The sequence below is a fragment of the Hemibagrus wyckioides genome, linkage group LG07 (genome assembly GCF_019097595.1).
Source record: "Hemibagrus wyckioides isolate EC202008001 linkage group LG07, SWU_Hwy_1.0, whole genome shotgun sequence".
Taxonomy (NCBI): Eukaryota; Metazoa; Chordata; class Actinopteri; order Siluriformes; family Bagridae; genus Hemibagrus; species Hemibagrus wyckioides.
The window spans coordinates 22005025-22018455 of record NC_080716.1 but is presented as its reverse complement, the minus strand read 5'-3'; the positions used below and the strand labels follow the sequence as shown (position 1 = coordinate 22018455).

At 38.2% G+C, this 13431-nt stretch overlaps 1 protein-coding gene across 3 annotated transcripts; it reads left to right on the top strand.

Moving 5' to 3' along the window:
* The first annotated feature begins 1745 nt into the window (after nucleotides 1-1745).
* LOC131355809 (E3 ubiquitin-protein ligase TRIM39-like) lies at nucleotides 1746-12970 on the top strand. Of its 3 annotated transcripts, none has more exons than XM_058394313.1 (4): nucleotides 1746-1880; nucleotides 2366-2450; nucleotides 3159-3194; nucleotides 12177-12970. In XM_058394313.1, exons 2-4 carry the CDS (start codon nucleotides 2384-2386, stop codon nucleotides 12725-12727), a joined length of 654 nt encoding a protein of 217 aa, XP_058250296.1. In that variant the 5' UTR covers nucleotides 1746-1880; nucleotides 2366-2383; the 3' UTR covers nucleotides 12728-12970. The 3 variants fall into 3 exon arrangements, with proteins under 3 accessions (XP_058250296.1, XP_058250299.1, XP_058250297.1); XM_058394316.1 differs by having other exon boundaries at nucleotides 1771-1893; XM_058394314.1 differs by lacking the exon at nucleotides 1746-1880 and adding an exon at nucleotides 2040-2141.
* Nucleotides 12971-13431: the final 461 nt, after the last annotated feature.

The following is a 13431-nucleotide window of genomic DNA, read 5'->3' as shown; positions in this document are numbered from 1 at the left end:
CAGTGGTGTAAAGCACGCTGCCACTGGACTCTAGAGCGGTGGAGACACGTTCTCTGGAGTGACGAATCACGCTTCTCCATCTGGCAATCTGATGGAGGAGTCTGGGTTTGGCGGTTGCCAGAAGAACGGTACTTGTCTGACTGCATTGTGCCAAGTGTAAAGTTTGGTGGAGGGGGGATTATGGTGTGGGGTTGTTTTTCAGGAGCTGGGCTTGGCCCCTTAGTTCCAGTGAAAGGAACTCTGAATGCTTCAGCATACCAAGACATTTTGGACAATTCCATGCTCCCAACTTTGTGGGAACAGTTTGGAGCTGGCCCCTTCCTCTTCCAACATGACTGTGCACCAGTGCACAAAGCAAGGTCCATAAAGACATGGATGACAGAGTCTGGTGTGGATGAACTTGACTGGCCTGCACAGAGTCCTGACCTCAACCCGATAGAACACCTTTGGGATGAATTAGAGCGGAGACTGAGAGCCAGGCCTTCTCGTCCAACATCAGTGTGTGACCTCACAAATGCGCTTCTGGAAGAATGGTCAAAAATTCCCATAAACACACTCCTAAACCTTGTGGACAGCCTTCCCAGAAGAGTTGAAGCTGTTATAGCTGCAAAGGATGGACCGACGTCATATTGAACCCTATGGATTAGGAATGGGATGTCACTGAAGTTCATATGCGAGTCAAGGCAGGTGAGCGAATACTTTTGGCAATATAGTGTATGTTGCTTAATATATGGATGTAGGAGCGCACGATGATCACAAGAGGGCGCACGTCGACAAAAAATATTCTCGTGCGGCGCTCCCAGTCATGTCGCCTATGTCACAGTCCGGCCCTGCCACGAGCTATTAACAACCAAAGCAACTTAACTTTCAAACTTAACAAATTTTATGATATTTTGAATGATATACTCTTTTTTTTTTTAAAACTATAGTTAATTAATTACTTGCAGATGAAATGTAGGGGCGCATCAGTCCTGGCTTTCATGAAGGAGGTAAAAACTCAGCACCACTGATCATCTCTCCTGTAATTGGGACTGAATAAATGAACACCTAACATGAAAATGTTGGATACTAAATGAATCATAAAAATGGCTGTTCAAAAACGTTTTCTTCTAATCTGAATTACGACAAACGTTCAATGTAATGAACGTTCTTAATTTTTAAAAAAAGAAAATGCATGTTCAGTACATATAAAATAATATTAAACAAATCTGGAGTTCATTATATAGAGCTTAATTAACAGTATGTCCTTTTTTGTATCAGAAAGTCAGAAGTTAATTTTGTACTAGAATTATGCATCTCTACAATACAATACAAATATCTGTATAAAAATGTAGCCTACTCATAAAAATGTAGCCTACTTGTCACTTCCACCCTCTTTCTTATTTTGGCCAGGTAAATACTAGATTATTGGTATACTCCTCCATGTTACCAAAACTAAATTCTGATTTTAATCTGAATCTGTACATGGGTGTCACATTGTGACATTAGGATTAGGAGCTCTGTTACCTTTTCTGTCTGGATCTACTTTTATTTCAAGGTTTTACAACTTGTGTTTAATAACATAATGCTAATCCAAGTAATTTACTGGATAATAAATATATCTAAAATCAGATTCATATTTTTTTTTTTTTTAAATTATCCTCCACAGATTCTTTTCTCGCGGTTTATGAGCTGAAACCCCGCCCTCTGATTGGTTGTGTTAAGGAGGCGGGACACGGAGACTGATATTTAGGAAGAATAATCACGTGACCAGCAACTCTCCTACAGCTCTTCAGAGATTCCAGCTCTTTTCAGTGAGTCGGATCATTTAGTTCAACTCACAAATAAGAGTCGACTCTTTGGGGTTCCACATGGTTCATCTCCGTTTGGAAACCACAAAGGTATAAATTTAACGTATGTGTTGTGAACTATGTGTGTAATGCCTACTTTGCTGATTTATTTAATTACACGTGTGGTCCTTTATACACATAATACATTGTGATAAATGAGGGAGATCTTCCCTGTGTTAATGTACGAAGTGAACGAGGAAGTAATATCACACTAGCTAATCCAAAGTGCAGGGGAATCGGTTGGAAAAGCTGAAATCTCTCTCTCTCTCTCTCTCTCTCTCCAATTAAAGACTAAAAAAACAAAAAATTAACGTAAGTAGTTCGGTGAAAGAATTAAGTAGTATTTCATGCTAGCTCATTAACCTTATTAGCTACTTGAATAAACAGAATCAGATATTTAAGGCCCAGTAAAGTTTAAATTCAGCAAACACGCTTGTAAACAACTTTTGACTCCCCTTTAAAATACCAGGTTTAACAGCTCATACTGTATATGCTTTTAAATGTGTGTGTATATTGAACAATTTCTTTATGTAAAGGTTTAATAGAAGCATAAAATGGCAGAAGCTTCATCACCACAACCAATAAAAGGCAGAAGGAAAAGCATGGAAACACCAGGGTCTTGTAAGTAACACATCATACATGAAAATCACTTTGAAATGTCTAGTTAAAGCTGTCAATTAAATATACAGTGGATCTTTTCATGGTGTTAAAGAAAATTACAATAATCTGCTATGATGGTGGTTTGCGTGAAAGTTTATAAAATAAAATGTATTGTTTAAATGTATACTGAGTGGTGTGTGTGTGTGTGTGAGAGAGACAGAGAGTAGGTAGTTCAGTGCAGAAGTCGAACATTGCTCATCAAACTAATTATATCAGAAATATGCTCCGATGTTTTCCTGAAACCCAGTTCAGTTAGATCACAGGTCTCCAACTTTTTTCCTTCTGAAAGCTACTTTGACAAAATGAAGGTGGCCAAGAGCTACTCCACCTTTATTATTAGTAACATTTATTTACATCGCTTATTGCCAATAAACCAAACCCGCTGAAAAAGCTATTTTTGTGTGAACGTTAAACAAAAAGTCAATATTTCAATGCATGGTCATATTTTGCAAAAATTCATTTTAAATTCACTTGAGCACCATGTTAATTGTTACAAATTGCTACAAATGCTAGAACTCTATGACAAGTTAAATGAAACAGGTGAGAAATTATTTTCTATTCTACATTTAATAAATAAGTAAATAATAGACTTTAATATAATTAATTAATCAAATAAAAAAATGCCAATAACTGATCAGAAATCTAATGAAAGTGATGTTTTGTAATTAGTTTCCACAGAACTGAAGAGGATTCAGCAGTATGCAGGTACAGTAAAGTTTCTGATTTCCTCTCATATTATGTACATATCAGCATTACACCACTGCATCATCAGACTTATTTACATCTGTAGATCTCTCCAGAAGTCTCACAAGACTCCTTACTATAGCTCATTACTGCCCTGCACTAAACCCCTTAAACCCTTTTTTTACCTTAGAAAGAAAGTCTTTATCACTTACAAATATAATGTCTTAAAAAATATTTTTAAATTAAATGACACCCAAAACAAGTTTGTTTTTAATAAAAAATTTTATTTGGGTGAAAAGGGTTTTTTTTTTTTTTTTTTGACAGTTCAGGAAATTGTGTAGAAATTTAGTCTGTGTAAACACCTAAACTACAGATGCACTTTATTGTATAGAGCAGGGGTCAACAACCTTAGACACACGTGCAGCATAGTTACTGACACATTGCTGGTAAGCGCCCTCGAGAGATTTTTTAACAGTTAAAGCTCTGTCTCAGCTGCATGCCACATATTGAACAACCATTGCCTGTTGCACTGTCATTCTTAAGTCGTGTGATTGTTCTCCTGCACACATTTCTCACAGAAGATGCAGTGCAGTGGTTACGGTTCAGTTGAAAGCTGAAGTAAATGTTTGGTCATTTCATCCCTTCTGTACAGAAGACTTCAGTTTTGTTTCATAGAAAGGCCGTGCTGTGTGTAGTTCTTTTGTTTTGAAAATGTTCTTTGCTGAACGCCGAGTGTTAAGTGCCATTTCGAGAAAAAGCACAAGAAAAGTTTCAGGTAGAATCTATCAAACATGCCATATCCGGTTATGGGAAGCAAACAAACTCCCTCAAAGTATTCGCTACTGATAAAAATCATGCGAAAAAAGCCAGCTATAGTGTTGCTAATTGCATTGCTTAACACTGAAAGCCATTCACTGATGGTGAATATAAGAGAGAGATATGGTTGTTATATTCCATCAAACTACTTTTGACAGGTCTGAACAGCCAATCAGAATAGTCCATGTCACAAGGTCCTGTCCCCCTTTTCATCCAATCAGATTTGTCTACGTCATAATCAAATGGTCATAATCACGTCATAATCAGACATAACCTTCATCCAATGAGGACGGTTGATGTTTAACTCCTAAAGGTCACACACACACGCGCACACCCTGCATGTGACACACACACAAACACAAGCATATACTTAACCTTTTGTATATGGTTAATGTGTCTATTGCAAAACAAAAGTTTGTCTTGAAGGATACGTAAACCATCAAAAACCCCACAATCACCCCCCCCCCACACACACACACCCTACAGCTAACACAAACACACAAGCATATAATTAATTCATTTATATGTATTTGATTGTCATTAATATTATTCTATTTGGATTTTAAATATGAAATATTTAGAAGAATGATTTGTTCTATTTACTTATAGATGGAAACAGTTTAATTTCGAAACATTTTAATTACAGAACAAGGCAAGACTATGTTTATCTAGTGTCTCGGAAATTGAAACAATCCTCCTAGGTAATTTCGTTCTGTCTCTTAGAACAATGATTTGAGATGAAAGGTATAACTCATAATACTAAGAGAATCAGTTTAATTTAGACTACTCTGTAACGCTAAGAGACTCTGATTTATCTCATAAATTGTCGTGGTGAGTCTCCGGTATAACGATGTCACTATAATCCGTAATAGGGCTCTGAATAACAGGCTGATGTGACGGTCCTAAATTCTCATTTATTCGGTTGATAGCATCGGTTAAATACGGGTTCAGAGTTGTGCACGAGTCGTGTTGTAACGGACTACTTGGAAAAAGTCGGGTTTTCATCAATGCCGAAATCATGAGGTGACTGATTATTTTCAAGCTGTATTTTTTTAGCTTCTGAAGCTGTAGTGAGATTCAACCGCTTCTGCGCCATGTCTATTGTGAAATCTTCTTAACAAATCCATATTCACTGTACCACACCTATTCAAACATTCAAGAGTATCATACAAAGTTAGTAGATATTCTGTACCTGTAGTGTTTTCAAGTGTATTATATAGTTGATCAGGGTGTTCCAATATTCTATTCCTTAGTAGAAAGAAAATAGCCAATGCGTCGATGAACTCCTCTGGATCATTAGCCACTTGATGGACGTTATTTTCTTCTTCAAAATCGTCTATGTCCTCTTGTTCTTCATCGACATCACACTCATCTAAAATAGAACAGAAAACAATAAAAATGTAAGGGAGAGCTTTTACAACCCTTGAAGGGCTGGGTAAATTGTTAGAATATTCAGTATTCATATTTCATGTTATGATTTACCCTCAGTTTGATGGTTTGATATAGGCCACGGCTGTACTAAAGCAATTGGCCTTTGGACATAATCCGAACGTTCTGTTCTTAGTTCTATCGTTCTTAGGTATTGCGTGGATATTTCAGGAAACTCGTTGTCGGATATAATCACTGCGTCGTTGTCTAAAACAAAACAGGAAAAAAATTATTCTCTTAGTATTGCACACCCTGACAAAAGTCTTGTCGCCTATCCAAGTTGTAGGAACAACAAATAATAACTTGACTTCTAGTTGATCATTTGGAATCAGAAGTGGCTTATATGAAAGGCAAAGGCCTCTAGATTATGCTTATTTTACCAAAATAAAATCTTATCATGCCATGATTTTTAATTATTTAATTAGGACAAAGGTCAGACTTTACTTAGACAAAAGTCTTGTCAGGTCTTTAAAGGATTCAACCAATCACAGATTAGAGCATCACCTGTGACAAATACTGTAATTAACACATTCCCAGGTGTGTAGAAGAAGAACCCCAGCACACGCAACCTTCATTTGAAATGCATCCTGACCTGACAGCATGCCAAAGATTCAACCACAGACCAAAGTGCTGATCATCAAGAGCCTGAAGACTAAGTCTCCTGCTGAGGTGGCAGACATCTTTAATGTATCTAAACGTCAAGTGGAGAGGATAAGAAAAAGATTTGAAGAAACTGGTGAAGTTCATGACAGGCCCAGGTCAGGCAGACCCTGTAAGACAACTGTTCGAGAGGACCGTTTGTTGGTTTGACAGTCCAGGGCCAGCCCTTTTTCAACTGCAGCAGAGCTACATAACAACTGGTCACCAGAAACCCCGTATCTACAAGAACAGTTTGTCGAATTCTCTCACGCAGTGGTCTCAATGGCCAAATTAGTGCTCAGAAACCAGCATTAAACAGAAGACAACTAAAAAATCATGTTGCATTTGCCAAGGCCCACAGCTTGCAGGAAGGATGGACTGTGGAAAAGTGGCAGAAGGTTGATTTTTCCGATGAATCATCTATTGAACTGCATCCCAATCGTTGCAAATACTGCAGAAGACCTATTGGAACCCGCATGGACCCAAGATTCACACAGAAAACAGTCAAGTTTGGTGGAGGAAAAATCATGGTTTGGGGTTACGTTCAGTCTGGGGGCGTGCGAGAGATCTGCAGAGTGGATGGCAACATCAACAGCCTGAGGTATCAAGACATTCTTGCTGCCCATTACATTCCAAACCACAGGAGAGGGCAAATTCTTCAGCAGGATGGTGCTCCTTCTCATACTTCAGCCTCCACATCAAAGTTCCTGAAAGCAAAGAAGGTCAAGGTGCTCCAGGATTGGCCAGCCCAGTCACCAGACATGAACATTATTGAGCATGTCTGGGGTAAGATGAAGGAGGAGGCATTGAAAATGAAACCAAAGAATCTTGATGAACTCTGGGAGTCCTGCAAGAATGCGTTCTTTGCCATTACAGATGACTTTATTAATAAGTTGAGTCATTGCCGAGACGTATGGATGCAGTCCTCCAAGCTCATGGGAGTCATACACAATATTAATTCTTTTTCCACTGCACCATGACTGTTTTGTACTGTACATTATTTCTGTTAAGTGACAAGACTTTTGTCTAAGTAAAGTCTGACCTTTCTGTCCTAATTAAATAATTAAAAATCACGGCATGATAAGATTATATTTTGGTAAAATAAGCGTAATCTAGAGGCCTTTGCCTTTTATATAAGCCACTTCTGATTCCAAATGATCAACTAGAAGTCAAGTTATTATTTGTTGTTCCTACAACTTGGAAAGGCGACAAGACTTTTGTCAGGGTGTGTATGAGTTATACCTTTCATCTCAAATCATTGTTCTAAGAGACAGAATGAAATTACCTAGGAGGACTGTTTCGATTTCCTAGACACTAGTGTCAGATAAACATAGTCTTGCCTTGTTCTGTAATTAAAACGTTTTGAAATTAAACTTTGTCTGTTTCCATCTATAAATAAATAGAACAAGTCATTCTTCTAAATATTTCATATTTAAAATCCAAATAGAATAATATTAGACAATCAATCTAATACATATAAATGAATTAATTCAGGTTTGTGTTAATGTGTTAAGTTCTCACTTGTGGAAAAGTCCATGGTCTCTTAAAATTTGAATGGAGAGCGTAGAAGTTCTGTACACTCTGATGGATTTCCAAAGTTGTGATGTCAATTGATAGACTCCTAAATGTGCTTATATAAGCATCATATGGTGGGGTGTTTCAGGTGTGTGAATGTGTGCAGGGGGGATTGTGTATAGGTGTGTGTGGGTGATTGTGGGGTGTTGATGGTTTATGACCCCTTCAAAGATAAAACTTCCATAGGAATTCAGATGTGTGACTGTGAGACCTTCAGGAGATAAAATTACAACTTTTGTGTTTTTTCAATTGAAACATTAACCATATACAAATAGTTAAGTATATGCTTATGTGTTTGTGTTAGCTGTAGTGTGTGTGTGTGTGACCTTTAGGAGTTAAACATCAACCGTCCTCAATGGATGAAGGTCATGTCTGATTATGACATGATTATGACCATCTGATTATGACGTAGATGAATCTGATTGGATGAAAAGGGGGACAGGACCTTGTGACACAGACAAATCTGATTGGATGAAAGGGGCAGGACATTGTGACGTAGACAAATCTGATTGGATGAAAGGGGCGGGACATTGTGACGTAAACGAGTCTGATTCGCTGTTCAGACCTGTCAAAAATAGTTTGATGGAATATATCAACCAGATCTCTCTAATCATTCCCAGCAAGAGATTTTAGTAGTTCTATTTCCCAAAATATAAACATGTTTTCATCATCAGTAAAACTCTAACACTGGACAGTAAAATTCAATCCAGATGTTACACCAGTCCATTACAGAGCAAATAAATCAAATATAAATATAACTCTAAACTGGAAGTGTAAGTTACTCTGCTGTGACACTGAGCAGTTCAGTTAGTAAAAACCTCCACATGTTCACACTAATGATAAAGAGAGAGCTTCATGCAGCAAGTAAAAAACGAGAGAGAGAGTTTGTGTGTGTGTGTGTGCGCGCATGTACAGTTGTGCTCAAAATTACCCTTGGTATTTTTTTTTGGTGTTTTTGAGTTGTCTTCTGTGATGAATGAGTTTTATACTTTCATATATTTAATATGTGACAAACAACTGAAGAAATAATGTGATATTTCTTCAGTTTTTATTGACAAATATTCAAAAATCACCCTGTTCAGAATTATTCATACCCTTTATATTACAATGTTTCAATAATCAATAGAAAAGTAGAAAAGCCTTTTTTCTAAATGACGGCCTGCAAACGCTTTTGTAGGTCTCCACAAGATTCTCTACAGGTCTGCTGTGGAATGTTTCCCCACTCTTCCTTCACAAAAGCCTCCAGTTGTTGGAGGTTGGAAGGCTTCCTAGCCCTGACCCGGATCTTAAACTCTCTCCACAAATTCTTAATTGGGTTCAGGTCAGGGCTCTGACTTGGCCACTCCAGTACATTTATGTTGTTGTCCCTGAAACATTGCTTGACCACTCGTGCCATATGCTTCGGGTCATTATCCTGCTGGTAGGTCCAATTCTCTGGCAGTTTGAGCTTGTGTGCTAATAGTCCTCCTTTTTCATGATACCATCTATCTTAACAAGGTCACCTGTACCACTGGCAGAGAAGCATCTCCATATCATGATGTGACCACCGCCATGCTTGACCAATAGGATGGTATTCTTAGGATTGAAGGCTTCTCCTTTCTTACTCCAAACATATGCAACATCCATATGTCCTAAGAGTTCCAGTTTAGTCTCATCTGACCAGAGGATGGATGACCAGAAGTTTGGATCTCTATCTAGGTGACCCCTCACAAAGGCCAGGTGTGCATCCCGGTGTGTCTGGGTAAGCAGTGGTGCCTTTCTGGGTTGATATCCATGGAGATCACCTCGATGCAGAATTAGCTGAACGGTGGATCTTGATAGCGTCTCCCCTGCTTGGTTGAGGGTGTCTATTAGAACCTTGGTGGTGATACGGGGGTTGTTGTTTGCATCATGGTAGATCTTTTTAGAGACTCTAGAGGATACTTTGAGCTTCCTGCCACGCCCATCCAGGTTTTTGACAGTGTTGAACATCTTGAACTTCTTCATGATACTCTGTATGGTTGATACAGGGACATCCAGTTCTTTCGAAATTGCCTTGTAGCCTTTGCCTCCACTATGGGCATTGACAACACGCATACGAAGATCATGACTGAGTTCTTTCTTCTTGGCCATGGTGACAGTGACTGAGAATAATGAAAGCTTTGCCCCCTTCATTATACTTTACAGAGCAGGTTTTACCATTTAACATTATTAGGCCTTAATTGATTACAGATAAATTGATTATACTCACTGGAGTGTGAAACTACATGCACTTTTACAATAGAAGGAATTTTTTCTGAGATTGGGAATAGGGTATGATTAATTTTGAACAGGCTCAAAAGAGAATCTCTGGCCACATCTATTGGTATATGAATGAAGTTTAGTAACACATATGTGAGGTTGTGCGTAGCAACTAATATACACTATATTGCCAAAAGTATTCGCTCACCTGCCTTGACTCGCATATGAACTTCAGTGACATCCCATTCCTAATCCATAGGGTTCAATATGATGTCGGTCCACCCTTTGCAGCTATAACAGCTTCAACTCTTCTGGGAAGGCTGTCCACAAGGTTTAGGAGTGTGTTTATGGGAATTTTTGACCATTCTTCCAGAAGCGCATTTGTGAGGTCACATACTGATGTTGGACGAGAAGGCCTGGCTCTCAGTCTCCACTCTAATTCATCCCAAAGGTGTTCTATCGGGTTGAGGTCAGGACTCTGTGCAGGCCAGTCAAGTTCATCCACACCAGACTCTGTCATCCATGTCTTTATGGACCTTGCTTTGTGCACTGGTGCACAGTCATGTTGGAAGAGGAAGGGGCCAGCTCCAAACTGTTCCCACAAAGTTGGGAGCATGGAATTGTCCAAAATGTCTTGGTATGCTGAAGCATTCAGAGTTCCTTTCACTGGAACTAAGGGGCCAAGCCCAGCTCCTGAAAAACAACCCCACACCATAATCCCCCTTCCACCAAACTTTACACTTGGCACAATGCAGTCAGACAAGTACCGTTCTCCTGGCAACCGCCAAACCCAGACTCGTCCATCAGATTGCCAGATGGAGAAGCGCGATTCGGCACTCCAGAGAACGCGTCTCCACTGCTCTAGAGTCCAGTGGCGGTGTGCTTTACACCACTGCATCCGACACTTTGCATTGCACTTGGTGATGTATGGCTTGGATGCAGCTGCTCGGCCATGGAAACCCATTCCATGAAGCTCTCTGCGCACTGTTCTTGAGCTAATCTGAAGGCCACATGAAGTTTGGAGGTCTGTAGCGATTGACTCTGCAGAAAGTTGGCGACCTCTTCGCACTTTGCGCCTCAGCATCCGCTGACCCCGCTCCGTCAGTTTACGTGGCCTACCACTTCGTGGCTGAGTTGCTGTCGTTCCCAAACACTTCCACTTTCTTATAATACAGCTGACAGTTGACTGTGGAATATTTAGGAGCGAGGAAATTTCACGACTGGATTTGTTGCACAGGTGGCATCCTATCACAGTTCCACGCTGGAATTCACTGAGCTCCTGAGAGCGACCCATTCTTTCACAAATGTTTGTAAAACAGTCTGCATGCCTAGGTGCTTGATTTTATACACCTGTGGCCAAGAAAGTGATTGGAACACCTGATTCTGATTATTTGGATGGGTGAGCGAATACTTTTGGCAATATAGTGTATATTGAATACAATGGAAGTTTCACCAAAGTAGTTTTTATAAATAAATAAATAAATAAAAAAAGGTATTGATTTCTCCAAGGGGTATGAATAATTTTGAGCACAACTGTATGTGTGTTTTTGTGTGTGTGTGTATGTATGAGAGAGAGAGTGTGTGTGTGTGTGTGTGTGTTAGTCATTTTTTTTTTATCATTTTTTTTTTCAGAAATTCACATTCTGTGTCTCTTGACATTAAATGCACCCTCTAAAGTTTTGAGTTCAAATTCCTCTGTTTTAGTAAATCCCTGTTTTTTCCCCTTCACTGTTCAGTTTTATGATTTGATTGAATTCAGCTTCACTTGTAAAGATGAAAGATTCTAGATGTTAGTAAAACATTGTGTGGAAATAATGAATTATTCTGAAAGATTGAGTTGTTACTCCCTGTATGAGTAAAAGTGATGAGTATAAAACTCTTTGTCTATCAGAGCTGAATGTTGTTGTTTTGCTGGACAAAGACGACTAAGAGATTTATAATCATACAGTTAAAACAATTTAAAAACATACAGTTTCTCTCAATCATTGACTTTAGATATTTATCACTAGAGATAATCGGTGAACTTATTTTCTCCTTCAAGTTTTTCCTCAAATGTTTTTCTCTCATGTTCTGGGACTCTTTATGCATTTCCTGAAAAACAAAAATTACAAATTCAAATAAATCACTAAAATTTCAGAAGAAAAACATTTCATATTTATCTTTGACAGACTCCTATTATAAACTGTACAAGTTTGTTTCATTTTTAAGAAACCTTTTTAAAAAATCTTCTACAAATCTTCTATAAATCCTAATGAATATGATCCACTGGATGATGATTTAATATTTTTACCTGCCTACTCATATCACACACTGTGTTTCTCTCAGTGGATGTGACTCTGGATCCTGATACAGCAAATCCTGAACTCATCCTGTCTGCTGATGGAAAACAAGTGACACATGGAGACACACCACAGGATCTCCCTGATACACCACAGAGATTTAATGATTTTCTCTGTGTTCTGGGAAAGCAGAGTTTCTCTTCAGGGAGATTTTATTATGAGGTGCAGGTCAGAGAGAAAACTAACTGGATATTAGGAGTTGTGAGAGAGAACATTAACAGGAAGGAGTCGTGGTTTACACGGGATCTTCAGGATGGATTCTGGACTGTGGATCTGAGGAGTCATAATCAGTATGTGGCTAATGCTCGTCCTGATATGCCCCTCACAGAGAGAGAGAAGGTGGAGGTGGTGGGGGTGTTTGTGGATTATGAGGAGGGTCTGGTCTCCTTTTATGATGTGAAGTCCAGATCTCATATCTACTCTTTCACTGGTCAGTCTTTCACTGAGAAACTCTATCCTTTATTCAGTCCTTGGTATAATTATGGAGGTATGAATTCAGCACCACTGATCATCTCTCCTGTATTTAACACTGAATGAATTTTCACCTCATAAATTTAATCATCTATTAAATGTTGAGTATAAAAAGAAATATTTTACATTTTCGGATTCATTTTAGAAATATATATTCTCTTTAAAGTGCTGTATTTGTGTGTGTACAGATAATTTAAATTCCTGGTTTTATTTGTAATCCTACAGTCTGTTATGTTTGATTCTATGACATTATGATTGTGTAACTTTGTCATTACAAATCACATATTAATAAAAGATCATTTACACTTATACATTTTACTGATTTGATTAAAGTGTAAATGAGTAAAGTTCAGCTGCTGATGTCTGTGTAGATAAAACCAAACAAATCTCTGTTTCTCCTTAAAACTTCATCAAACACAAACACACTCAGATTCATATTTTATTTAGAATTGTTTTTATTCTTACTTAAATAAAGAAAGAAATCCTCTATCTGTGCTAAATTCTCCCATCTGCAGATAGAAAGGTGAAATGACGGGGTTTATTAGAAAACCTCTTTATGAACATATCTTCATTACTATACATTGACTGTACATACATATATAGATTTTTTTTTTTATACCTATTTATAATTCCTACTATACCTCTACAGTAGACATCAATTTTTCTGTACATATCCCCCCCATAGCTGTATAACTATTTTATTGTAATTTATTGTAAATATGCCACTTATGCACTTCAGGTTGGATGCTAACTGCATTTCATTGGCTCTG

Coding starts and splice junctions, on each gene's coding strand:
- LOC131355809 (XM_058394313.1), top strand. CDS start 2,384: ATGGCAGAAGCTTCATCACCACAACCAATAAAAGGCAGAAGGAAAAGC. Junction 2,451..3,158: donor CATGGAAACACCAGGGTCTT/GTAAGTAACACA, acceptor TTTTGTAATTAG/TTTCCACAGAACTGAAGAGG. Junction 3,195..12,176: donor GAGGATTCAGCAGTATGCAG/GTACAGTAAAGT, acceptor TGTTTCTCTCAG/TGGATGTGACTCTGGATCCT.